General features: G+C 49.1%; 7 protein-coding genes across 7 annotated transcripts; 4 read left to right on the top strand and 3 right to left on the bottom strand.

Annotated features, from left to right (window-relative positions):
* Positions 1-372: 372 nt before the first annotated feature.
* Positions 373-1,442, bottom strand: EDB91DRAFT_97950 (uncharacterized protein). Its single transcript, XM_041328812.1, has 6 exons — positions 1,415-1,442; positions 1,170-1,321; positions 901-1,096; positions 774-844; positions 559-722; positions 373-499 (listed from the first exon to the last, which is right to left on the bottom strand). Exons 2-6 carry the CDS (start codon positions 1,257-1,259, stop codon positions 463-465), a joined length of 558 nt encoding a protein of 185 aa, XP_041179767.1. The 5' UTR covers positions 1,260-1,321; positions 1,415-1,442; the 3' UTR covers positions 373-462.
* A 76-nt stretch (positions 1,443-1,518) lies between these two features.
* Positions 1,519-3,556, top strand: EDB91DRAFT_1117340 (MFS transporter). Its single transcript, XM_041318019.1, has 7 exons — positions 1,519-1,800; positions 1,854-1,921; positions 1,987-2,147; positions 2,205-2,339; positions 2,395-2,546; positions 2,600-3,097; positions 3,153-3,556. Exons 1-7 carry the CDS (start codon positions 1,635-1,637, stop codon positions 3,410-3,412), a joined length of 1,440 nt encoding a protein of 479 aa, XP_041179766.1. The 5' UTR covers positions 1,519-1,634; the 3' UTR covers positions 3,413-3,556.
* Positions 3,557-4,189: 633 nt separating this feature from the next.
* EDB91DRAFT_1117333 (uncharacterized protein) lies at positions 4,190-5,681 on the bottom strand. Its single transcript, XM_041318018.1, has 4 exons — positions 5,237-5,681; positions 4,740-5,205; positions 4,517-4,684; positions 4,190-4,458 (listed from the first exon to the last, which is right to left on the bottom strand). The coding sequence occupies exons 1-4, from the start codon at positions 5,291-5,293 to the stop codon at positions 4,364-4,366; spliced, it is 786 nt and encodes a 261-aa protein (XP_041179765.1). The 5' UTR covers positions 5,294-5,681; the 3' UTR covers positions 4,190-4,363.
* Positions 5,682-5,757: 76 nt separating this feature from the next.
* EDB91DRAFT_1327890 (WD40-repeat-containing domain protein) lies at positions 5,758-8,260 on the bottom strand. The gene is made up of 8 exons (XM_041325263.1): positions 7,811-8,260; positions 7,596-7,746; positions 7,253-7,546; positions 7,038-7,202; positions 6,719-6,980; positions 6,488-6,599; positions 6,352-6,408; positions 5,758-6,223 (listed from the first exon to the last, which is right to left on the bottom strand). The coding sequence occupies exons 1-8, from the start codon at positions 8,054-8,056 to the stop codon at positions 6,182-6,184; spliced, it is 1,329 nt and encodes a 442-aa protein (XP_041179764.1). The 5' UTR covers positions 8,057-8,260; the 3' UTR covers positions 5,758-6,181.
* Positions 8,261-8,325: 65 nt separating this feature from the next.
* On the top strand, positions 8,326-8,609 carry EDB91DRAFT_1245711 (COX7A, subunit VIIa of cytochrome c oxidase; the record flags this gene model as incomplete). Its single annotated transcript, XM_041322583.1, has 3 exons — positions 8,326-8,423; positions 8,477-8,499; positions 8,551-8,609. The coding sequence occupies 3 exons, from the start codon at positions 8,326-8,328 to the stop codon at positions 8,607-8,609; spliced, it is 180 nt and encodes a 59-aa protein (XP_041179763.1).
* Positions 8,610-9,214: 605 nt separating this feature from the next.
* EDB91DRAFT_1117321 (uncharacterized protein) lies at positions 9,215-12,473 on the top strand. Its single transcript, XM_041318017.1, has 6 exons — positions 9,215-9,524; positions 9,586-9,684; positions 9,784-9,873; positions 9,956-10,491; positions 10,520-12,393; positions 12,455-12,473. Exons 1-5 carry the CDS (start codon positions 9,287-9,289, stop codon positions 12,041-12,043), a joined length of 2,487 nt encoding a protein of 828 aa, XP_041179762.1. The 5' UTR covers positions 9,215-9,286; the 3' UTR covers positions 12,044-12,393; positions 12,455-12,473.
* A 1,756-nt stretch (positions 12,474-14,229) lies between these two features.
* Positions 14,230-17,660, top strand: EDB91DRAFT_1117318 (uncharacterized protein). The gene is made up of 7 exons (XM_041318016.1): positions 14,230-14,761; positions 14,816-14,895; positions 14,946-15,070; positions 15,099-15,308; positions 15,359-15,501; positions 15,550-17,279; positions 17,337-17,660. The coding sequence occupies exons 1-7, from the start codon at positions 14,493-14,495 to the stop codon at positions 17,384-17,386; spliced, it is 2,607 nt and encodes an 868-aa protein (XP_041179761.1). The 5' UTR covers positions 14,230-14,492; the 3' UTR covers positions 17,387-17,660.
* The last annotated feature ends 7,776 nt before the right edge of the window (positions 17,661-25,436 follow it).

The raw sequence follows: 25,436 nt of genomic DNA, 5'->3' as shown, positions 1-25,436 counted from the left end.
CAGCTGGGCTCAGATCGCCGGCGGGTATATGATAGTGCTTAAGCGCGGCACCTCGACTATTTGATGTGCAGAACGCTGCAACATAACCCTCGGGCGCGGGTCCATTCGCACCGAGGAAGGGATCAGGACAAGCCGTTGACACGCATCGATCGTGTAGCCTGCCTCCCATGAACCTTGGTGAGACTTTGAACACCGCGTGATGTGTAGTGAACACTGAAGCAAACTCCTTGTTCATTAACCAAGGTAGCGCGCCTGCAATAAAATAAGCTAAATGATGTGATGCCTCTGTTGAGGACTCACCGATTTCTCTGAGTTTATCTGCCCTGGTCACAATGCTATCCTGGATGTCCTCGGTATTGCCAGCCAAGGGTTTGAATTTTGAGCTGGGTTCGGGAGTCGATGAGCCGGGATCGACGCTCGACTGATGGTTACCTGCCTGCCTGATCAATACACGGCAACGAGCTAGGATTTGTGATGGAAGCCGACGAGCTGGAGACAACTTGCTCAGGTTGGGGGCAGTGGAAACCTTGCGATGAGCTGGACTTGTTCTCGTCGTACCTCATCGTGATGTTATCAATGGCTGCGGCAAGCCCAGCTTTTGGCGACAACTCTGGTAAGCGTGTAACATTTGGCAACCTCACAGACTGGCTATCTACGTCCTTGTCCTTGTCCTCATCTTCATCCCCTTCATCTGCTTCCGTGCCGATATACAGATTTTTCGGCTACATTTTCTATTTAGTAATAGGAAGTCGTCACAATGTTATTTCACTTACTTCAGTGGCTCGTCTACGTGTGCTCGACAAGCGCCTGTCCACCCTCGATGCAGACGTGGACACGGAAGAATCTTTCAGTGCACAGGAGGCGTCAGGTACGTGCCTGGCTTTCACTAGCTTGACTTACCTTGATCAGTTCTAATGCGCTTTGGTGTACTGTTCAATATCGCTGGATGCGGTGCGTTTCGACATGAATTTCTCTGTAGTGTAAGTCTGCTACGACACACGCAACGATAACTATGCGAGAGTCTGAGGGGGAAAAGTACGATCAAGGTAGATAAAGTTGTGTAGAACAGAAAAGACCAGCTAATAGAATCAAGAGACTTGAAGCGCGTCTAACCGGTTGCGTTGGATCAGAAAACAGGTGGATTTCGATAGTGAATACGAGATACATGCCAGCCCAAGTACGAGTCCGAGTGGCTCAAGTATCATGATAATCAAAGGATCAAAGAGATAGCAAAATTCAAAGGAAAGATTGGAAATCATACCTGTCAAAGCGTGTGCAATGAGCCACAATGAGGTGTAACATGTGTGGTGATAGTGTGAACCTGTTGGTCGATCGGTGCAGTAGAGGAGTGCGACTCCTTACAGTAGTCTACTTGATCAATCTCGGATTATCGCGAAATCAAAACCTCACATACTATGCAGTTCAATTCGACAGTATGAAGCATCGTAGTCGAGGCTTAGTTGAACCTGTTAATGCGCAACATTTGCTATTTTAGAAGCTTATTAGCTAATAGATAATGCTTACACTCACGCTCATGCCGATCAGCATGGATATACGCCCGAAATTTGATTTTTTTGATAGCCTTGCAGTGACTGTTCACAACTCACATCTCCCCAAAATCATTGTGGAGCAGGATGAATATCTCCGAGATCCAGAGCTCTGAGACGCCAAATGAAACAACCACTCTTCTGAGTCAGACGAGGCAAAAGACTCCCCTCCCAAAACTGCAGATTGGCATATTGATGCTTGTTCAAATGGCGGAACCCATTGCCTCCATGTCAATATACCCGTACATAAATCCAGGTAAAATATCAAAAGCATCGTCATGAGGTTAAATTTGAATGTTTTCTCGTAGCTGATTCGAGAGCTAGGTATTACTGGTGGCAATGATGCAGCGGTCGGTTATTACGCTGGAATTATAGTATGTCGCGTCCTTTGAACACAACGGTCACAGACGCTGATGTGATTCCGATGTGGTGGTAACAGGAGTCACTTTTCTTCATCACAGAATCACTGACGGTATTGCAGTGGAGCCGTCTTTCTGATCGCATTGGACGTAAACCAGTCCTCTTGGTAGGTTTATTTGGAGTTGGCGTCTCAATTCTTTGCTTCGGTCTTTCGACTTCCTTCTGGAGTCTTGTTGTCAGGTCGGTCGATCTCGTTCGTCCGCGGGTTTGAATTGTCTCATTCGGTGGTCCAAACAGTCGTTGTATTTGTGGAATGCTAAATGGAAGTAGCGGGGTCATGAGGAGCATGATGGGCGAGCTTACAGATTCGACTAACATGGCACAAGGATTTGCTCTCATACCTATCACATGGTGCTTGGGGAGCTTTGTCGGGTGAGCCTTTCTCTCTGCGGCTATTGAATCCTCGTTCCTAGGGTGTTATATGTAGCTCCATCATGGGGGGATCTCTAGCGCGCCCTCAAGACCGTTGGCCCAATCTCTTTCCCGGACGATTCTGGGAAAAGTATCCGTATTTCTTGCCTTGCGCTACTGCTGCATCAGTTGTTTTCGCGTCATTCATGCTCGTTTTTCTCCTGAAAGAGGAATGTTAACCCTAAGTCATAATACAAGCTACAGTCATTGACCCTCATTTCAGACACTAGCGAGCAAGCACGATATACCTAGCGATACCGTAGACCATCCAGCCCCGGAAGAACCCAGGAGCAATGAATCACCCTCAGAGAGTATGGCCAACATACCTTTACGTTCGCTGCTCATTCCAAGCATCATGATCCCGCTCGCAAATCAAACTTTGTTCGCTTTTCTCGACATCTGTATCTTCGCTCTCATGCCCTTATTTTATTCCACCCCTAACTACCTCGGCGGTCTTGGATTCGCACCCCCTGCGATCGGTTTATGGATGGGGCTGTTTGGCGTCATGGACGGTTTATTCCAGACGCTGTTCTTCGCTAAGATCGTCGACCGTCTGGGTCCCAAACGCACCTTCTACATTGGTGTATCGTGTTTTATACCCATCATGATCAGTTTTCCAGTCATGTCATTGATCATATTCTCCCGAGGCGTTGATTACATAGTCACGATCGCACTGTTGTGCCAGCTCTCTCTGATAGTTATGTGGGACATGTCTCTAGGTGAGCGGTTTATCGCATATGCGCAGTCTGGATCTCATGCTCGCTTGTAATTCAGGGAGCATATTCATGTTTGTCACCGCATCAGCACCTGCTAAAAATGTTCTCGGCGCGGTCAATGGCATGGGGCAAACGACAGTTTCAATCGGACATGCAGTCGGACCCATGTTTGCTGCGTCCATTTTCGCATACTCGAAGGAACACAATATTTTGGGTGGGCACGCGGTATTTGTTGTTCTGTGCATACCCGCGATTGGAATGTTGTGGTTGGCGTCTTACCTACCCAAGGAGTTGCAGAATAGGGATGAGGATGCATGAAGCTCTTTGGCTTGCTCGCTTCGTGCAGTTATACCGAAGAGGAATGAACATGTATATACCTATGCTCTTATTTCCATCCATGAATGTACATAAATGATCCAAGCCCTTGTCGTTGATTACTTATTTTTTCATCTCATTCTACACGAGTCTTTTTCTGTCGAGAACATGATGCATCGATCAAGTATGGCGCTCACTGCAAATTCCTTCTCTCTTTTCCATAATCAAGAAGGACCGAATGTCTTCCCTCTACTTATAAGTATGGCCTGGCTGAATCACAGGGAATGATGATGACCGAGAGACATAGCTGACCAGGCGTGCTCCGAGCTCGAGTCACTAATGCGTCTTCCTCAAGTTGGAACTTGGAGAATCCCGCCGATATAAAGAACCTGACAGTAAGTCTATGGCTGTATCTATTCTGGATTTATTGTTGACCGAAGGCTTCATCAACAAGCTTATGGACAATGTAAATTTGTATACCGCTCGCGCGCCCGTCTGATGAGAGCGCATGTTTGTGCCGCGCGGAAGGATTTTACTTGCTTCCTCCTTTCCCCACCTATCCAGTGTCGTTAATTTCTTTAACCTTTCCTGAGCAAGTCCAGTCGACTATTCATGAGTCAGGCCCTCACCCTGCTGCCAACTTGAAGTCATGAACGTGAATATGTTTGTTTAGATCGCGACGACGAAAACTTCGACGTGATACCCCCTGACTTCCTAAGGTGTGCTTGTCACATCGATAAACCTACCAGCCCCTTTGTTGTATCCACAGGATAACGTCTTGAGCACTTCGCACTGGGATCGATTTTATGAAGATCATGCTAAAGCTAATGGACAAGGTCCATATGTACAAGGTGAAATCTGAAATACAATTGAGGCGTCAAAACATCATTCTGTAGGTTTTCCAATGTCATGAAACAAATGCCTGCTGAAACTCGTACTAGCTTTTAAGGCCACTCAACCTTTCATGGCAAGGCGCTGAAGCACTGAAAACCAGCTACCCTTTGGTATGAAGGGACCTAACCAACTGTGCAACCACGCAGCAACTGAGCCTACAAAATGCCATATTAATGATGGGCTGCTCAGCATTACAGTCATAAAAAAACGTGCCTTTCATTGGTCCCTGTGGTCCGAATCCAACTTTTAAAAGAACCCGACGAAGAATCCATGACCCCCCACCCCGAGGTAAGAAGACCGCCGCAATCTCAGGTAATAAGGGTGCCATCGCAGCAATCAAGAGGGTATTGGCTAGGTTGGGATGCTGTTCAATAAGGTCTCCTGTATCATTCAATTTTAGATCGTCAGCGTTCCAAGTTAAATACTCATGACGTACCCATGGTCACGGCAATGTGTTGAACACTGAACTTGAGAGAGCTGGTGTAACTTGTCAGAAGTTCTTCATTCCCTCCGTGCACGATAGCGACCTGTAAGAACTTCTCCTCCATACGGTCAAGGACCGTGCTGAACATGACTGTACGGTTTTCGTGACCGGGAGCCTGCTCAGGCGGCGGAAACACCTCTTTAAGCTCTTCAAATAGGATATCTACAGAGTCTTCGAATATGGACATGTCGAGGGGTCTGCCACTTTGTTCTGCGGCTGCAAGGACGACTTGATGAAGCGCAATAGCTGTGCTGGTGACGGTACCCACAGACTCCTTGAACTCTGTTATCTTTGCGGATGGATAGAGCTCCATGGCACGATGGAAGGCTTCATCGGTATTCAGACTGATCTGTATGACTTTGTTCCAGAAGGACTCTCCAATGTGTGAAGGCCTGTCGAGAATTGCTGTCGATAATGTCTGACATCAGGAAATAATTTTAAAACAATACATAGTCTCGGTTGTACTCACACTTCGCTGCTTCCCATCCTCTTCCTAGGATGTTCATGGTAAAAAGGATAAGAATGCGACATATATTCGCTTAGAATCAGCATTGTGGTATAACGACAAGGACAGACGAGTGGTGGTGTTGATTCAGTGGTTCAAGTTGGACCTACAAGGACCTACATTCACCAAGTTTAACTTATGTAAGTAACGAGCCTTTTGGAAGCATGAGGTTGCCTTGAGGCTACATGCGGCGCGCGCGTTGCGTGTTCAATCTAGATTCTATATTCGAGAGTACACAATTGAGCGATTTCAACGTAGCGCGTAGTAGTGGTAGGTAGAAATTGCTGCAGGGATGTAGAGAAGATAATATGATTGTCAATTCAAATTTAAACTTCAATTTGAAAATGTCCGATTGATAGAAGGACCGACTATCTTCGGGGAAACCAGCCATTGGAGTACAACAACAGACTCCCCAAAAAGAACGTGTGACGGGGTCTAAAAAGAGTACAGCAGTTCAGACGCGGTTGGGAGATGTCCCCCACTAACGTGAGAGTCGGGAACCCATGTTCTTATTTCCATCCACGAATGACTACATATATAAATGATACAAGCCCTTGTAATTGATTACTTCTTCTTTCATCTCATTCTACACGAGTCTTTTCTGTCGAGAACATGATGTACGTGGTGATGGGGGGATATGTAAGGTGCGCGTGAGGGGGGGAGGGAAGGAGGGGGGCCCAAGGATGAAGAACAAGTCCCGAAAACACAAACAGGGTAATACGCAGTTGTACGTGGTATCTAGTTCGTATCGTAAGCAAGATGGATAAAAACGAGCGCACACGGTAATATGGTAGTGTAGTGTAAGAATGAGTCCGTGCGTAATACGGTGTCTCGGGCGCTTGTACACTGCTGACTTGCCCTCTCTATGGGGGCGGGGGGGTGGAGATACCTATGCTGCGCTATACAAGAACAGGTTGTTCGTTGCAGCGATCTGATATGAAAGGATCAGTACATAGACCAAGGCGCAGAGGAACAATTAGGCAGCGCAAAAGATGACGGTGCCAAGGCCGAATCATGGTTTTAGTATGCAAAATAGCAATCAGCAAGACCAGCACTCACAGCAATCGTGTTCTCTCGTGGATGCCAGCTGGCATGCAAGATCTTCTTGTTAAAGTCCTAGCGTGTCTGTTTGCATCGCGTCCCGCAGTCCGCCGGGCCGCGGGCCGTTCTTGAGCCCGTTCTTGCCGGCAGGCACGCCGATCTTCTTGGCCTTGAAAGCAGACTTGTCCGCCTGCAGCACCACATCATTCGGCGAGTCCGTGTCAAATATGCGGAAGAAGTTGTGGTACGACCCCGTTAGCACGTGCCTACGTCGCATCAGTTAGTATTGTATCAGAAGATATCAAAGGATCGGTTGGATAGAAAAAGGCATAAAGGATAGGACAGAAGGCAGAGGAGCAAAGGCACGAGAAGAGTAAACACGCACTTATCATCTCCACTCCATACACACTCAAACTTATCAAAGATGCAGTCGTTCTCATACAGATCGCAAAGCTTGCCGCGGAGGTGGTCGTGGATAGGAATCGTCTTCACAGGGCGCGACTCCATATTAATGTCCCAGATCTTGAGGGAGAGATAATCGCGCGACAAGATATACCGCCCGTCATGACTGAACTTGACATCAGATATAGAAGAGATTATCTCGGAGAAGAAGGATCGGGATGTTGGGTCCTCTTCTTCTTCGAAGCCTGCACGTGATTTGATGTAAGGGGCTAAAGGGTTACGGATTCAAATCAGGCACACACATTTTGCATGTCGGTCGCACAGTGCAGAGTCACGCATGTCTGCAAGCTTGATATTGCTTTTTGAGCTCGAGTACATGAATTGGTTGCAGTGCTGCGGGTGGAATTCTGCTGCGGTGATAACTTCTGTGAGTTCTTCCATATTCACGGGTTTGATATCCACGATATCTGATGGTCATGAGCGTCTTATCCAGATAACGGCAGTAGAGAAGACTTACTAAAGCTCTGATCACTGATGCTGAGGTTCCAGAGATTAATGCGTAGATCGTCTGCAGAGATGTAGGTTTCCTGATCGGAGTTGACGGATATGGAGTGGATATGGTAGGCATGAGCATTGGCGTATACTTTGCGCGGAACTGCAGCGATAATGTTGTCCTGTGGTTGCATGCGGGGAAGCTTGAGATGGGAGGCAAGGCTTGGCGGTGGAAGGGCACGATGGCCATCGAGGTGGTTTGACTCGGAGACAACGCGGATGCTCTTCTCAAATATCTTCCAGAGTTTTATGGTCTTGTCTGTGCGTGAAATTAGTCAGGAGTGTAAGGAGGGAAAGGCGAGGCGGACCGTTGGTAGAAAGTAAGAAATGGGCGGTATTCTGTCGTCTACACCACTTGATCTTGTTGATCTTCTCCTCGATTTCAAGAGACTTTAGATAGTCAAACTCGGGTTCGTGTGACTGAAACTCTGTGTAAAACTTGTACTCGCAGCCTCTTTTCTATCGATCGCGTGGCGTAATCAGGGTTAGGATATGGGATCGATGGAATATGGATGATACTCACGGACTCATTGCGCTCGAAGAGAACTACACGGCCACCCTTGTCACCAGTGGCGAGGTAATTTCCTGTTGCATCGAACTCGACTGTGGATATGATGTCGGCTGCGGTGTCCCATCGATGCGGGTCAGTTGAACCAGAGAGTCGATCAGAGTGGGTGCACGGACCTTCTGTGATGTCGTCCACTTCACCCTTGTCACCGAAGCATTGTGCAAAGCGCCAGCTACCAGAGCCTGATGGGTCGATGTCCATGATTGTGGGGTGGCTAGAGGGGGTTCGCTGGTTTGTGGTAAGAGTAATGAAGACTTGATTTTTGATCTAATTCTGATTTGAATACCGCAGATAAAAGATGGATGATGAGACTGTAGAAGGGTTAGGGTGATACTGCTCTTTAATGCGGTGTCCAAGTACGCTCGCCCTCATGGATGAGGCCTTTTGTTGTGCTCTTGTTTGGCCATATCCACTCCCGGCTTGCACCGTAACACTCAACTCAACGTTCTCTAAGCTCTTTTTATACAACAATGCCTATTGCACCTATCACTGGCAGACTTAGGAAGAGACTTTGGCTCGACCTCTCCGTCGCCCTTGGTCTCGGCGTCACTTCTGCTTATGCATTCTGGTAAGTAGAGTGCTTTATTCGGCTTCTCAAAATATGCTCACACATACGAATAGGTACGGCACACACCTTAAGGCTGGTATGTCTGGGTAGTTAAGGCTTTTTGTTCGTCAACACTGACTTGTTACAGTGCAAAAACAGGAGGAGTTCTATCTGAGGTTGGAGCGGGCAAGAACGCAGGCACAATGATGAGCTGGTGGTGTGCATGGTCGAATCATTTCGCGCATTAGTGTATTACGCCGAATGCAAAACCTCTATCCCCGCATAAATAGACTGTCCTTTGGAATCCTTGTCACCCGTGTCTATCCGTCGATATAAGCTCCCTGGGTTTTATACCCGCATCCACATAGAAGGAACGACCACATCTTCATTCTACCTACGGGAGACTCGTATGTACATGAATACAAAGAAAGTCGGACGAAAAAGTTGTATTTCGCGATGCCATCTACATACTACAACAAAATGTCTGGCGCGATCAAAACATCCCCCGATAAAAATGACAGGCAGATGATCTGTTGCGCCAAGATACGATGTATCTCGTTTTCGCCGTGTTGTTTAACGCCAGTGCCACGAGAGAGAAATGTGCAAAGACGTAGATAATCACGGCAGTTCATATACACACCAGGAGACAATGCAGCAAGATGGCCACGTCGTAAAGCAGTCTGAAGAGTCCGTCTTCGAAAGCTTAAACGACGGGGACGTCAAGACGGTCAAAGTAATCGAGGTCTTGATGATACCGGCCGCAAAGTTTGAAGTAGACCAACATTGTTTACATCTATTTGTTCTGCTCATATAACAATCTATTGGTCCAGCAGGTTCCAACTACTTGCTAGCAAAGTACAGCGCGCTTCAACTTGAAGGGCAGGATGAGTGCTAGGAGCCATAAAGGGTTCAGCTCATCGCATGCCATCCCTCCCAATCCCACCTTTCTCGACTTTCCAAGATCTGACGGTGACCCCAGCAACTGGCCTACAAACACTACCTTTGCTGTCGACAGCGAGGGCCATGTAAACTACATGCGTGTGGCTGCCCTCGATGAATCGTTATCGATCAAATGGCGGGTCGAAGTCGGTGCATCCCTCGCCACAAAGCTCAACATGGCCCGTGAGTACTAGCTTCTTATGACCTGGGCCACCGATCATTCATCTCGTTCTTTCTACACCAGAGGGCAACTATGTTTTGCAGGGATGGCCACAGGGCTATCAGATGTACGACCACAACAAGGGCCCCAAAGATAACCCTCGTCACGATGCTTATCTTATAGGTGAGCCGCTCTTCTCCCATCAACGCAATTAGTTGGCTAGCGTTAACCTACCGAAACGCTAGGTTCCTACCCATGCCAAACGCTTCCGTTCTGTCCCAGAATTTATTCCACACGCCCTATGGCTGCTTACAGACCCCACACTTGACCGCAGTAACTGCAACTGCAAATATTGCAATAAAAAACCCCAACGTGAAATCACTGCCTCTATGGGCCTCCTCCCCAGGCGCGGCGGCTCCACGCCCTCTGCCGCAAACACGCCCCACACGAACAGTTCCTCCAGTCCCTAGATTGAAACGGCAGCCCCAGCCACTCAAGGAAAAACCAGCTCGGGATCAAGAGAAAAGCACTCGCGACAAGGAGAGATTTAGACCATATTTCGGTGTGCGTCGCGCACCAAAACCTGTCAAGCAGCCCGCACCAAAGCAGAGCATGCTCAGGGAGCGTCACGCCGACTTGAGCTGCGCCTACGGCCCCGAAGTCAAAGTTCGCCGATGGTTCCGTGACGGTGAACTCCTCTGGTGTGCATTGGACACCCCGATCGAGGGTCCCAGCGGCCCGGGCGGAGAAGATTCCATCTTTTTCTGGCCAGGAATTGTCGAAGAGACGAGAATGAAGCCTACACCCATTCCAAAGGATATAGAGATGGGTGCTCTTGGCGGACCATCTAATGTACCAAACCCCAACTCATCCAACTCCGACGAGGAAGTGCCTTGGATCATCCGACACGATCTTTCTTATAAGATGAAGCTCCTTGGTATTTCCCATACCGTGTATATTTCAGATCAATGTGTTCTTCCATACCAATCAGTCGCCCCTTCAGAGGAGCTTATACAAGCTATCCATGAGGTATCTTATGCTGGACCTCGACCCAGACCCCGTACGCACTTCCACATTCAACCCTTACGCCACCTCTCGGGAAAAAATCCCCTTTGCAAAAGCAGCAGCTCCGTACGGCATTGCGCTCCAGATCGGCGCAAATATCTCTGGGTATTGGGCACCTACGGATGACTGGGAATTCAAATTCACCCTCGATCACCCCAACACCGGTCCGCCAAGATCAGCCAGCATACACCAAAGCCTCGATTCAGTGATGAACTTGAGTATGGCCTATAACGCTAACCTTGCATCCATGGTGGCGCCCTCTGGCTCCGGCTCTCACACGCCGAGTATCTCTGCACCAATGCCTCCGCTGGTACTGGGTCAGACGATCGTGCAGACGCGCTACCAGGGCTTGTGGTGGGGCGCAGAGCGCATTTGGACAGACGAGCTCGTTCGGCTCAAATTCTCGCGAGGGCAGGTCGCTCCCAAAGGAAATGACTGCATCAATGCGCCCGCTGGTCCAAGCAGGAAGGCGCGAGCGTACGCGGAAGCTACGAGCGGCCAAGTCGGCGGTGCCGAGGGGCGGGGCGTATTCATGCGCATTGAAGGTTTGTTCGTCGCGGATCCGCCGAGTGGCAGGGGATCCAAAGTCTGCCATGCAGTGGGGACGCTGTACGAACTCGTAGATGAAGACTGGGATGAAAACCTGGACAGTTTAGAGATGGTGGTTGGGAAGGGTAAGGGTAAGGCGGCCGAAAATGGCAGTGCAAGCTTTGATGGGACACCTGCGATGGATGGTGTACCAGATGAACTCTTATTCATGACTGGTCCATCCCCACTGAGACCGCCGCCACTCGCAAACCCAGATCCAGCGGTGCCCATTGAAGGCACGACAACAGACGTTCTCTCACACAGTAATATGGCTGGCGCGCAGTCTGTCTCCGCCTCTTCCGCACCAAAACGTGATGCGAATAGCGCACTCTCGCATCCAGTCCTGAGTTCCTTCGTATTGCCTAAGGCGCCCGATGGGTTCAAGTTCCGCCCCATCATGAAGCCAGGCACTGAGATTGTCGTGGATCTGACGTGGATCGCGGGGCGGTACTACCCAGGCCTGCTCGAGCACCGGCTGCTTGACAGGCACGTCGAACGAGCGCTTGCCGCGGGCGGGACGCAGTTGTGGGCGCTTGAGGGTCTGACGGCAGGGTGCTATAATGCAATGGACCCGACGAAATGGAAGCCTACGCGCACGGCGATGGTGCGGGAGGCGGATAGTGGTGCGCGGGTGGCGCTAGAGGCGCACTGGAAGAACAAGGAGAAGGAGCGTCAGGAGGCGAAGCTACTGGAGGATACGCATTTGCCGCCGGTGGTGCTGTCGGGAATGGATGATGGTGCAGGGGGATCAGGATCTAATGGTGTTGGGGCTACTGCGCCGGGATCAAGCGGTGATGGGCAGGGTTATGTAAACGGCAACGAGGAGAGAATTGAGTGGAAAGCCCTTGCGAATGGGATGCTGGAGGACAATGCGATGTCTGTTGATTAGTGAGCTGGTGACTGTACATCTTTATGTTCCTTACTTGCCATACAAGTACCACTGATAATTTGTTTTCACTGTGCTATCGTAGGCTATCATGGAATGTACCATACGTGGAGAGTCCGAAGTTACCCACAATGAGTGCACCGCATTGGATTTCGTCAAGAGCAAGGGTTGTCGTTTATTCATCATTGACCGACTGGCAAGCACCGCTTGGCGTTCCTTCCGAAAGCTATGTTCGTAGTTGTATGCTTGAGACCCTGACAAACCCCCTTTCACCGCAACTTCGCCGTGTCTTGACTCTGTACACACGCGCCCTCAGATGACCGCAGCGCTAATTTTCATTTGTACAATTACAGGTAGGTATGTCTTCTGTTCGCATCAGCTTTCTTGACTACTTACATTTGGTATGTTTCCAAGTATTTGGTGGTTATTGTGGCGCAGTCTGAAAGGCCCCTATCTCGCTTCTTTCAAGTCACAGCTCCCACATAGCTCCTTGAAACTTGAGCTTTCCAATACACTGTGTGATATTTTAGTGTTCAAGAGTCTGACTGACATGCAAGATGCTGAAGCGCAGCTTACAGTCCAAGTCCTGAATATCTTGACATCGACATTAGCACCTCATTGTCATCTGGTTCTCAATGTAGATGCTGAAGTTATTGCTTACAGCAAATTGAAAAGCTTCACGGCTGCTTTGACCAATGGTCATACGTGGCATTTCTTCACAGCTTATGGTGGTGGAGATCAACTTCGAGTCTACAAATCTCAGAAATGCGAAGCAGACAGGCACAGTGGTCTCATCATTGAACTTTTGAAGGACACGGTGATTCGAGTTTTTGTGCCTGAGGCTGGCCATCCTGCTGATACAATGTTTAAAGATTCTCTACCCCATGTCTCCTATGTGTACAACCGATTTTACCAATTCCCTAGCACATCGAGAAACAGTGCATTAGGTCGTTTAGGTTGAAGATTGGTGATGGCAAGTTGCCTGCCTTATGTACCCTATAGTTGCATATTGGGCCCTGACTGAATTCGTTTATTTTGGATTACTAGTGAGCTTCGAGTGCTTTTTATCCGTCACCAGCTTGTTGGCAACTAGATACCCACTAGTCCACATCAGCACACTCGCGACTGTTACTGAAGCCATTGATATCGTCATACAAGATACCATGAGGTCGGTTCAATTCGCCGCTTCACCATCCTTGCCGCTGTCGCTGGAGTAAAAGTGCCAGTCTGCAATAATGTGCGCTGCTTGCGCACCAGTGACTGCAGAGACAGGACTGTACCTGTCTCCGACGGTGGATGCTGGACATGCTGGACGAGCAATGTCACAGATTTCCTACCTTCATTTCGATATAAAAATTGCACAAGAAATCTGTTCGCCTTCGGACGTGTGTATGGTGATTGGAGCACTACGTCGGCGGTCTTCTTTGCCTGTCCACATCAGAATAGTCAATACCCGTTTTCTTAAAAATAGGCGTTCAGTCAACTACTCATGCGTCGGGTCCATGCAACGTGATAAATCAGGGCGTACATGTTTCAGATGCATTGGACTTGGGATGGATTCTTGCATTTCACCTTAACGATGCGTATGCCTGGTCAGGTCACCTATATCTCGTAGTATGGCCTAGGTATGCGACCATCGACCCGATATCGACATCATCATTTTCATAATCCTTGGCGACATGTGCTTGGGTTGGCTGCGACGAGCGTTGACCTGGGTGAATGTGGCACTCGACGGTACCAATTCCATGCAGATACAAGATTTTTCCAGAGTAGCGGCGGGTTATCGCACGGCCCTACTAGTACTGCCAGGAAGTTACCCCCCTCAAAGCCCTATAGACCTCACGATGAATTATAGTTCGAGGGTGTTCACCGAGAGTAGATAAAGCAATTGAGGAGACCTCACAGTTGCTGATCTTCTAGAGTCCCGAGGCGTTGACGTGGATGTTCATCTTAACTATTGAGGAGAACACGCCCATCAAGACAAGGAGTCGTCCTAGCGCGCTGGCACTTTACTTTGATAGGCCTTATTAAGGGAGACAAGAAGAGCACAGAGTTGAGTTACAAAGTGTATAGGCTACTAAGCTAGCCTAGTAGGCTAGTAGTAGCGCTTACTTGCGAAGCTTAGCCTAATAGGCTATTATTGATATTATCATTTATCAATGATTGTTTACCTACATAAATATTGATTACTCTACGGAACACTACGATTAGTACTTACGCTGCCTACACGCTATTCACGAAATTTCAGAGGACAAGAAACGCCAAAGTTAACGTCCGTAACGTCGTCAAGCTTCAAATTTCGAGGCTGTTTGTTGTTCGCTTTGTGGTTGGATCCATTGACCGTGGCGTTCATCTGGCACGGCGGATCCTCAAACCGCGGCATCAGCTAACAGCCAGCAGCTGCAATTCACAATAGCCGTTCATAGTGGACTGTTCACGGTAACGAACGTTCATGATGGCCACTCTTCTTTCACCAGCCGTGTCCATGAACACTACCGACTCAACCCCGCTCTCCCACTACCATTCTCTCCGACCGTCCCCAACACCATCCTCAAGTGCTTCATCATCAAGTGGCTCTTTGAATCGCGCAGATGAAGGTCCGTCATTCCGTCCTTCTTTCCGCTGCCTCGAGGCAGGTGTTTACGGCAGGATAGAAAATCTCACCATCACCGCGTCGCGCTCGTTGCTCGCGAGAAACAAGGGGAAGCGAAAGAGCAACGAGTAAGTTCTCTTTCAATAGACTTTAGTCAGGGTCGTGACATGACACGCGCACAGGGACATCCGTCTCCTCGCCATCTCTACACATATCACCGAACTTTCCTACAGTATATCAGACATCCAGACGCGTATATTTGGTACGCGACTTCTAATCCTCATAATCCGTTTCTTACTCACAAATCCACAGAAATACAGGAACTACGACACAAGTCTCAATCCTCAGGCGATGCAGCAGCCACGACCATTGTCATCGACAAAGCTCTTGTGACTCTTGACGAACGCCTTGAGGCTGTTGCCCATGGCATGAAATCAGTGTCTGAATCTGTCGCCCCCCTTTCAGAACCAGGCCAATGATACCCCGGACTCCGAACAAGCTATACTGATCCGCAAGCATGCAGTACTCGTCACCGAGTGGGAATCCGTGCAGAGCGAGACAGATGTTCTCAGGGAAGAGTTGAAAGAGGATAAATGGCTCACTGTATTCAGAACCGTCACTGAACAGGCGGACGGAATGATGGGGAGCTTGGAGAAGGCAGTCAATCGTTGCCAGGTGTGTTCACGTCTTATTGAAGTTTGTATTACTACGCTAATACGGCCCAGGATTTTATTTGGCAAGTACACCGGGGAGGTGCAGACGATTCACACTCCCAGTCATCATACAGGGGCTCACTTAGCTCTGACAAGAATCCCCTCGGCATCGAGGTATTCAACGAGTTGCTCAGCTCGTTCGAAGCGAAGAAAAAGTGAAGTTTCTCCTTTCGCATTATACTCCGTCACTCACGCTTTTTTAGGCACTACGTCCCAGCCACGTCCAAGGTCCTTGCGATCATTGACAATGGCGTGCAGAATCGTGTCACAAAGAATGGGGAGACGCTCCGGCGGCATGGAGAATCTGCTAAGAGGTGGCGTACACTCAAGGAGCGGATGGCCAAGACGGAGAAGGAGATGGAAACCGTGCGAAAGATCCTCATGGGTGGTGATATGGCTGTAAGTGAAACGACTTCGACGGCATCCGGGTACACAGCGAATGGGTATCTTGCAACGCCTTCGAATCGCGCTTCGAAAGACCGTGCACCGAGCCGAGCTACAAGTTCTACGGGCGCTCTTTCGCGGAGCATATCACCACTGAGGAAGTTTGCAAGGAAAATCGCGGGTCATGTACGCTCGCCTCCAGCTCCCGTCACTCCCTTGCCTGTATCACGGGAATTGTCGTCGGTGTCAAGGGACTCTTCACAATCACAGGGTCCTTCATCAGAGCCAGTTAAGACGCTACGACGACAACGTACCTCAATATTCTCATTCAATCGCAATGCCAGTGGTGCCCCACTTACACCAGAGAAGGGACACAAATATAGCCAGAGCCTCACTCCCGAATCCTCACCGGCCTTCAAACGCCTTGACCGTATTGACGACCCGAATTCAACCATGAAACCGAAAAATTCGAAGCAGCCGTGGAACAGCTCAACGAAGGTGGAGTCGCCAGACCCTGTGGCGACCATTAAGCCCACTCCTCCAAAGCGGCCGGATGTCAAGTCTGTCCTCACCCCTGGATATGGACCTCTTGTACCGAGCACGCCATCACGAAGGAGCCTCAGCCGTAGTTCAAATGCGTCTTCACGACCTTGGTCTCCTGTTACTTCCTCTGTATCCACAAACCCTTCTATACCTCCTCTTCCATCTCTACATCCACCATCACGAGCTCAAACACCCAGTCTTGGGACGATACCACGTCCAAGACCTAAGACCCCAAGTCATATCCCCGCCCCCGCACTACACTGGCGTTCCGTATCTGCACGGCAGCCTGATGATGACGAGGAGGAGCTCACGACACTGATGCAGCGCGCATTTTCGCCTCCACATAATACCTCTCCAAGCGCCGCACGTTCGTACACCCCAAGCGGCGTACGCATACCCCCACCTCGCCCTCCAAGCCGATCACAGATACCCCTTCCCAGCGTGCATGTCTCCTTCGAATCCCGTCCCTCATCAACAATGTCGCACTATCGCTCCCAGAGCCCCCTGACCCCAGGGTCCCTCTTCAGGGCGCAGACGCCCGAATCGACACTGAAAGCAAAAGCCCAGCAGCTCTCGTTCTACACAGGCGCAGGAAACAACGGGATGCGTGCATCCGCGCGGCAGGTTGTCTCAGGGAAGCTCCCGCCCTCGTCATTCCGCGATTCGTCGACGACTCGGACGCCCAGCTCGCGTCCGGGGTCGCGGTCAGGGTCATACACGCCTATGGAGCGCGAACCGATGCACTTGTACGTCCCTGCGAGTGACAAGGACCCACTTGACGTGGAGGTGGCGGCGATCGTGAATGCGATCCCGCACGGGCTACTTATTGAGCGTGTAGACCCACCGCTGAAGGCGTCGCCGAAGGAGGGGGAGGAGATTAGGGCGTCGTATGCGTTTTCGAATAGTTTGAGTCGCAAAGTGGTGACGTGTAAACTGACGACGCTGTCGCGTTCTGGGGCGAGGGGGAGTGGGATGACGAAGAAGGTTATGTGTCGAGTTGGAGGCGGTGAGTGTTTGGTTTGGTCCCTTTACCGGTGTAAGGTGTTAACATGGATCTTTGCAGGCTGGCAAGATTTGCAGCTCTACATGCTCAACCGTCAGGCCGGCATATAGACATGATACGAGGAACGGTTACTCATGCATCAGACCTGAATTATTTCTTCACTTTTTCATTTCATCAATTACGATCACAGAACGGTCGCACGTAGAGAATCGCTAGTTGCACAACAAGTTTATTGTATTGCATCATGATTATATCCTCATGTTCTTTAACGTTTGTGCAGTTTCATCTTTCTTGTTATCTTGGGGTTTAGTCACAGCTTGCTATTGAATTGCTATGATGTCTAGTTTACGCAACGTTTACTTATGTGACGATGTTGGGTTCCCACCTATGGTCGACTTCGCGAAACGTTCATTGTCAGAATTCAAGTGCATGCACTCCGACTGACTTCGAGAATCGACTGCATTGAAGTCTCCTTCGATTTTCTTCGGTTCACGGCAACACTAGAATCACGCTATTCGATTGTTGGTTGCCTTGACTTCAGCTTCTTCACGTACATCGCGCGTCACTTCCGGCACAGAAATTCGACGTTCTCAGTGAGAACCTTCACAATACGCGGTTTGTGCTGATGGTCGCTGGTCCCTAGTAGGGTTGCCATTATGGCCGCGAAGCCTCTCGCGTGCCGAAACGGCTGTACGAGCATGGGTAACAGTACTAGTGACTCACTTGCCTGTAAGTATCGTCGTTCCAAGGCAAGAGTGGCTTAATCATGTTTGAAGTTTGAAGCACTAATTATATGTAGTACTTAAATGCACTGATTCAAGCCAGAGATTCAAGCATACCGTGAATTCGATGTCCCAGGCTTTGGACCCGGAGTGGTCAATTCCCGGATGTCCTCAATCTGGACATACTTTTGGTTTTCATCCTACCCGCCTAGCATAAAAACCACGCGTTTCAACGTTTCAACCCAAAAAGTGAACCCCCAAGAAAATTAACCTCTGTCCAACCACCCCCTTACATGTACTACTGGCGTGCGACGTCGTCTACGATGAAAAACTAGTGAATGCTATAGTAGGCATAAATTAATTTTTCATCGTACGTACGGTCTCCACTCACGTCTTGGGTCATTGATACTTTGGCTGAATCATCACGTCCAAGAGAATACACTGAGTCGAAGACTCTGACGGTAAGTACATTTATCTGCTCAAAGTTTGCCGTCGAGTTGACCATCGACCACAAGGAATTTGCAGCGCAAGGTAGGTGTAGTATTGACGCCTCCTGGTCATAGGCTAAATCACGTTCACAGCGACGCAGGCTGCGTTCAATTGTCACTACAAGAGGGATGCTCACCGCACCCGTCAACGCTCCATCGACCAGGTGTACGAAGAACACAATGTACAGATATTCAGACGCGTTCAATGCCAACAATAGACGCATCCGCGGCCTTGCCGAAACGCGTGAAATGCTACTCACTTCGCCAAGGCCGCGGATGCACTGTCCATCGTTGACGATGAGTGTGCCTGGTCAGCTATGTCTCCTGGTATGGCTTGGATGCCGAGTTCCGACCATCAGCCTGACATTGACATCATCACTCCAATCATTCTTGGCGACAAGTGCTTGGGTCGCCCAGTGATGAGTGCCACATTCATTCAAGTGAGGATTCGACGGAAAAACGCTCGAGCGGTGAGCTAAAGTTCTTTTCCGACGACAGAGTCGATGCCCATTGTTTACACTTCATTGTCAGCATAGTAGGTTTGTGGGCAGCCGGCCAGATATTACTCCGGCAACGAATCTCGGCTATCCGGAGAGCATGGAGTGTTACCATCGTTCGCGAGAAAGTCCCCTCGCCCAACACTCAAAATATCTCATCCTCATAAACTGTTTCATTGATGGTTGCTCATCGAACGTATGTGGCGTGATAGAACCAGATGAGAAGAATCTCTTCGCTGGTTTTCTGGGATTGATGGGGATGTTAATCAATAAGACTCAAAACCTTACAACATCAGGAAATCATAAGTTTAAAAGTAAGGTGAGCTGGTGCGCCAGAATAATTTGAAGCCGTTCTGGCGCGTTGACTCACTCTGCCCTGACCCAGAAGGAGCCACTATCTGCCTTCTATTGGATCTGACTATCGGAGACTCACCCTGACAGGGAAACCCATTGGTGTATGTATGAAGACAAGCGCCCAACCAGAAAGTCGGAAAATCACATAAGAATATTTTCAAGTCGCAGAATGTGATTCACGCACCGATGTAAGAAGAGGAGATTAGGGAATTTTATCGAAGGAAGGTTGTGTGTTGGGTTGGTGAGCATTTGATGTCGCTCTGTATTATTGGAAATGTCAACAAGCATGAAGTTCGATAGACTTGGTAAAGCACGTTTATGGCATACTCAATTGCGAGTACGACATTCGCGGAGTTAGACTTCGTCACCGCGGCATGAGATGTCTTTCGTATGATTATTAGCATGTTGCTTCCAAATCAGCGAAGAAAAGTTCGGGGTGTGCGGGGCCGCTTCAATCAGCCTATAGTGTTTGTTACGGTTATCCTTTTCCCCTAAACCTCGTCACTGTCACACCATGTCACACTCTTCACATTTCACATCTTCACACCTTCACATGCTCACTCTTCTAATACGTGTACTTCTAGAACATTCTATCGTACGATTCCTTTTCTCTTTTTCTCATTGGCTCATTACTATTAAAGCTCCGCTTCTATTATTCATTCGCCGACTCAATACCTTTATATATACCTCGTCTCTACCGCTTGTACTCTTTAACTTGACCTACGCAGACCAGGACCTGCAATACTACTGCTTTACTCGCACGACTCTAACACTAGGGTGTTAGCTAGAACTTTCGACTACTTTTGATTACTGCTAAGACGTCTGACGACGCTGAGCGTAACAAAAGGTCAAGTTTCTTTTCAGACCGCCTGTCCTACGACCTCGGCGACCATCCACGAACCTTGAACTAAGCATCCGCGGTATCATACTGCTGTTGCTGACCGACTAGCCAAGACGGCTACTCGAGGGAAACATTATCCCGGCTTTAACTGGGACGAATCATTAGGAACCTGGACTGCTCCAGACGTTGACAACAACTACTTCACTATCCACCAGTGGAGGACGTTTAGAAACAAGACCGCGAAGAAAGGAACGCACTGGGACTTCGACACCCAATCGTACGTTGATAACGACTTCCCCGAGACCCCACTCGTATCCCCCACTCCCGCACAAGCACCACTTCCCCCTGTTAAAGAACCTCTTCCCCCAGCTCTACAACCTCCCCTAGACGACTCAGACTCCGAACCAGAACCAGACTCTGACGACGACGACATGGCCAAACTCATCGGCAATGTTCCCCCTCCCTTTAACGGCGACACTCGCGCCGCAAAAGGATGGCTACTACAGGTAGAAGCCTACCTCGACATCAACGACTCCGTCTACACGATCGACAAACAGAAGATCGTCTTTATCCTGTCACTCATGACCAAGGGAGAAGCCGCTAAATGGGCGGAAGGGCAGTTCAAGAACGCCAACGCCTCCAAAGCATACGGCACTTACGAGAACTTTCTCGAACAGTTCAAGAAGACGTTCCACCCAAAGAACGTCGTGGACACAGCGATCCGTCGCATCTCCACTTTGAGACAAACGGGAAGCGTCCCCGCCTACACTTCCATATTCCGTACCATATTAGCTGACACAGGTATTACTGAAGAAAGTATGAAGATCATGTTCTTTAGGAACGGTCTCAAGAAAGAAATAGTCAACACGATACTTAACTTCGAGAACGTACCCGCTACCATAGATGACTGGCTTGAAAAAGCCCTAGAAGTAGAGTCTCGTCGTAGCCTTACCGCACCTACTAACTACAAGTCCCGCGATCCTTACGCTATGGACATAGATAGGGCAGAAGTAGAAGAAGAGGATGGGGAAAGACACGCGAGGAAGGCTTACCTAACCCCACAGGAGAGAGAGCGCAGACGCAAGAGAAGGCCATGAACGATTTTATCGACGAGAACCTTGCTAAAGGTACCATCATCCCCTCCGAATCCCCTCAATCATCTCCATTCTTCTTCGTCGGGAAGAAAGACGGTTCACTCCGACCCTGCCAGGATTATCGTTATCTGAACGAACACACGGTTAAGAATAACTACCCACTTCCGCTGATATCCGATCTTATAGATAAGCTCAAGAACGCGAAGATCTTCACCAAGATGGACATCCGATGGGGATACAACAACGTCCGACTCAAGAAAACCGATCAATGGAAAGCGGCCTTCGCAACGGCAAGAGGACTCTTCGAACCCACGGTAATGTTTTTTGGCATGTGTAATTCGCCAGCCACCTTCCAATCAATGATGAACGATACGTTCGGAGATATGCTCCAAGAAGGATGGCTAATCATCTATATGGACGATATACTGATCTTCTCAGACGACTTCGAAACCCACCAGAAACGAACTCATCGCGTACTAGAAAGACTCCGCGAACACCGCCTTTATCTCAAGCCGGAGAAGTGTACGTTCAACGTAGAAGAAATAGAATACCTCGGCATGATTATCAAACCGGGATCGGTAGCTATGGACCCGGCTAAACTGAAGGGAATCTCCGAATGGGAAACCCCGAAGAAAGTCAAAGAAGTCCGATCATTCCTCGGATTCGCTAACTTCTACCGTCGTTTTATTGCTGACTACTCTACCATCGCACGTCCACTTATAGATCTCACGAAGAAAGATATGCCGTTCGAATGGAACGAAGAACGCGACTCCGCTTTCCGAAAACTGAAAACCATCTTCACGTCCGCTCCTATCCTCCAAATCCCCGATAGACACGCTCCATTCGCCATCGCTACTGACGCGTCCCTATATGCCACCGGCGCAGTACTCCTTCAAAAAGACTCAAATGGCGAATGGCTCCCCTGCTCTTACCTCTCCCAATCATTCGCCCCCGCCGAACGAAACTACCAGATCTACGACCGAGAGCTCCTCGCCGTCATCAGAGCACTCAAAGCATGGCGACACTACCTCCTAGGCTCCCCATTTCCCGTAGAGGTTCAAACTGATCATAAGAACCTCACTTACTTTAGAGACGTGCAAGATCTCAATAGACGCCAAGCACGCTGGCAAACATTCCTATCTCAGTTCGATATCCGTTTCAAATTCGTACCCGGCAAAGACTTAACTATCCCTGACGCACTCTCCCGTAGACCGGATCACCTTCCTGACGATAACGTCGAAAAGGACAATACTAGTATACAACTTCTTCCTGACTTTATGTTCATCAATTCCGCTTCCCTTTCCGAACAATTACGTATATCTTCCTCCATCGATCCAGTAGTACAAATAGCGCTTGACGCGCTTCAGAATCCCTCCATTCCCCCTCCTCTTCGCTCTGCATTATCAGACTGGAAACTATCCGACGGTATCCTTACGTACAAAGGACTTACTTATGTTCCACCAGGCGACCTCCGTCGCAGCATCACTTCCCTTCACCACGACTCCCCCACCGCCGGCCATCCAGGACGTTACAAAACACAAGAACTTCTATCACGTGACTACTGGTGGCCCGGACTCTCTACGTTCGTCAAGAACTTCGTCGACGGTTGCAGCATCTGCCAACAGAACAAAGTCAATACTCACCCGACGACTCCTCCTCTACAACCTATCCCCGCTCCCATATCCAATCGACCCTTCGCTCATTGCTCTACCGATCTCATCACCGATCTCCCGCCATCCAACGGCTACGACAGTATCATGGTCGTGGTAGACCATGGACTTTCGAAGGGGGTAATTCTCACCCCATGTAATAAAACCATAGACGCTGAAGGCGTAGCAAACGTTTTCTTTTCTAAAGTATTCTCCAGATACGGACTTTACGATAAAATTATATCTGACCGCGGACCCCAATTTGCCTCTAGATTCCAGATCGAACTCGGAAAACTCCTCGGATACAAGAACTCCCTTTCCACCGCGTTCCACCCCCAGAGCGATGGAGAAACCGAACGAGTTAACCAAGAGCTCGAGGTTTACCTCCGTATCTTCTGCGCAAATGACGCAACAGGCTGGGCATCCATGCTCCCTCTTGCTGAGTTCGTCCACAACTCCCGTCATCACTCCGCTCGCGGAACATCTCCGTTCTACCTCATGATGGGTTATCACCCCAAACACCTCCCCGACCTCCATCCCAAAAGCGACATCCCTAACGTCGAACAACGTCTTATCATTCTCAACAAAGCACGTGACGAAGCTTTAGCCGCCCACGAACTAGCGCGCAACACCATGAGACAACGAATCACATCCAAGTTCGTACCATTTAACAAAGGCGATCGAGTATGGCTCGAATCCAAGAACCTTCATCTGGGCTACCCTAATCGTAAACTCGCACCCAAACGAGAAGGACCATTTACCATCGCCGACGTCCTATCCCCAGTCACCTATCGTCTTAACCTCCCTACCCAATGGCGTATTCATCCCGTTTTCCACGCCGCACTCCTCTCCCCCTATAAAGAAAACGACACTCACGGTCCTAACTTCGTCGCACCACCACCTGACCTCGTAGACGGTGAAGAGGAACAAGAGATAGAAGCCATAGTAGGCCACCGAGGTTCAACCTCTCGAAGATACTACAACGTAAAGTGGAAAGGGTTCCCGAGTTCCGAGAACGAATGGATGACAGAGAGACAAATGGGTAACGCTTCCGAAATCCTTTCTTCCTATAAACGCGCACATCACCTTTGATTTTTCTTCGTAGTACTCAGATTACACCCTAAAACGGGGGTAATGTTACGGTTATCCTTTTCCCCTAAACCTCGTCACTGTCACACCATGTCACACTCTTCACATTTCACATCTTCACACCTTCACATGCTCACTCTTCTAATACGTGTACTTCTAGAACATTCTATCGTACGATTCCTTTTCTCTTTTTCTCATTGGCTCATTACTATTAAAGCTCCGCTTCTATTATTCATTCGCCGACTCAATACCTTTATATATACCTCGTCTCTACCGCTTGTACTCTTTAACTTGACCTACGCAGACCAGGACCTGCAATACTACTGCTTTACTCGCACGACTCTAACACTAGGGTGTTAGCTAGAACTTTCGACTACTTTTGATTACTGCTAAGACGTCTGACGACGCTGAGCGTAACAGTGTTCCCTAATACTTCAAGGGAGTAAGTAATTCAGGGCTGATGTCTGTTCACTATCTGATGGTGTAGAAGCGCAGCATATTCCAGAAGACTCGATTCACTTGTGGCTCATGACTGTACTCCTCCCTCCCGAGTGCTGCTCCCGTCGTCTCTGCTCTCTACGCGCTCCCGCCCTGGGGGCTGGGCTGTCACTCTGTTCAATACAGTCAAAATGGTTATATTCCCATAAATGTAAGAAAGAGTGCTTGGCTGAGCGCCGCTGTCTTCCTCCCTAGCCATGACCCTATTTCAGGCTAGACAAGCCCCTTACTACGAGTTGTGAGTGCCCTGTTACTGTTCCGAAATTGTTCGGCTCCCAAATCGTCAAAAGAACAAGGTACGTGCAAGGTGACGTTACTTAGTCATGCCTGACCCCCTGGCAGGACCTCCTCGCTGAGGATTCCTCACAGTTTCTAACCCGAATAAGCCGAAGCCTTCAAGTTCATATTGACGGCATCACCTAGCAGTATAATCACCCTCAACATATCTCCTGCTCGCATGCCTCCTCTGTTGAGAGGTGATCCGTCAGAGCACCGAGCCGGTTCCAGATAAATATATCTAACTGTTCCAGTTCTATGTACCTTAGCTGCCAGTGTCACTGGACGTCATCCACCCTAGTTACTGACCATTTTCTCTTTTCTATTTAAGGATGGCTAGACGCTATACTCGCACCTCAGTCTTTCTACCATTGACTGAGGTGCGCATACCATTCATATTATACTATACATGATACTTACTAGCGGTCCTACAGACTCACGCTACCTTAGGTTAGTTTACACGAATAGAGTCTTTCTACCATTGACTGAGACTCACGCTACCTTAGTTCTCGCTCTTTAACAGGTTATGAGCCCTGACTAAAGGGTAGCGACATCTTCTCCTCGAAATCTCTCATTCTCTCGCCGATAACCACTCGGCTCTGACACTACCATGTCGTCTCCTGACTCCTTTCCCAAAACTGAACGATATCCG

Source organism: Suillus paluster (assembly GCF_016628075.1).
Source record: "Suillus paluster strain FC165 chromosome Unknown EDB91scaffold_12, whole genome shotgun sequence".
Taxonomy (NCBI): Eukaryota; Fungi; Basidiomycota; class Agaricomycetes; order Boletales; family Suillaceae; genus Suillus; species Suillus paluster.
The sequence above is the reverse complement of the archived record's forward strand: the minus strand, read 5'-3'. Positions and strand labels throughout refer to the sequence as shown.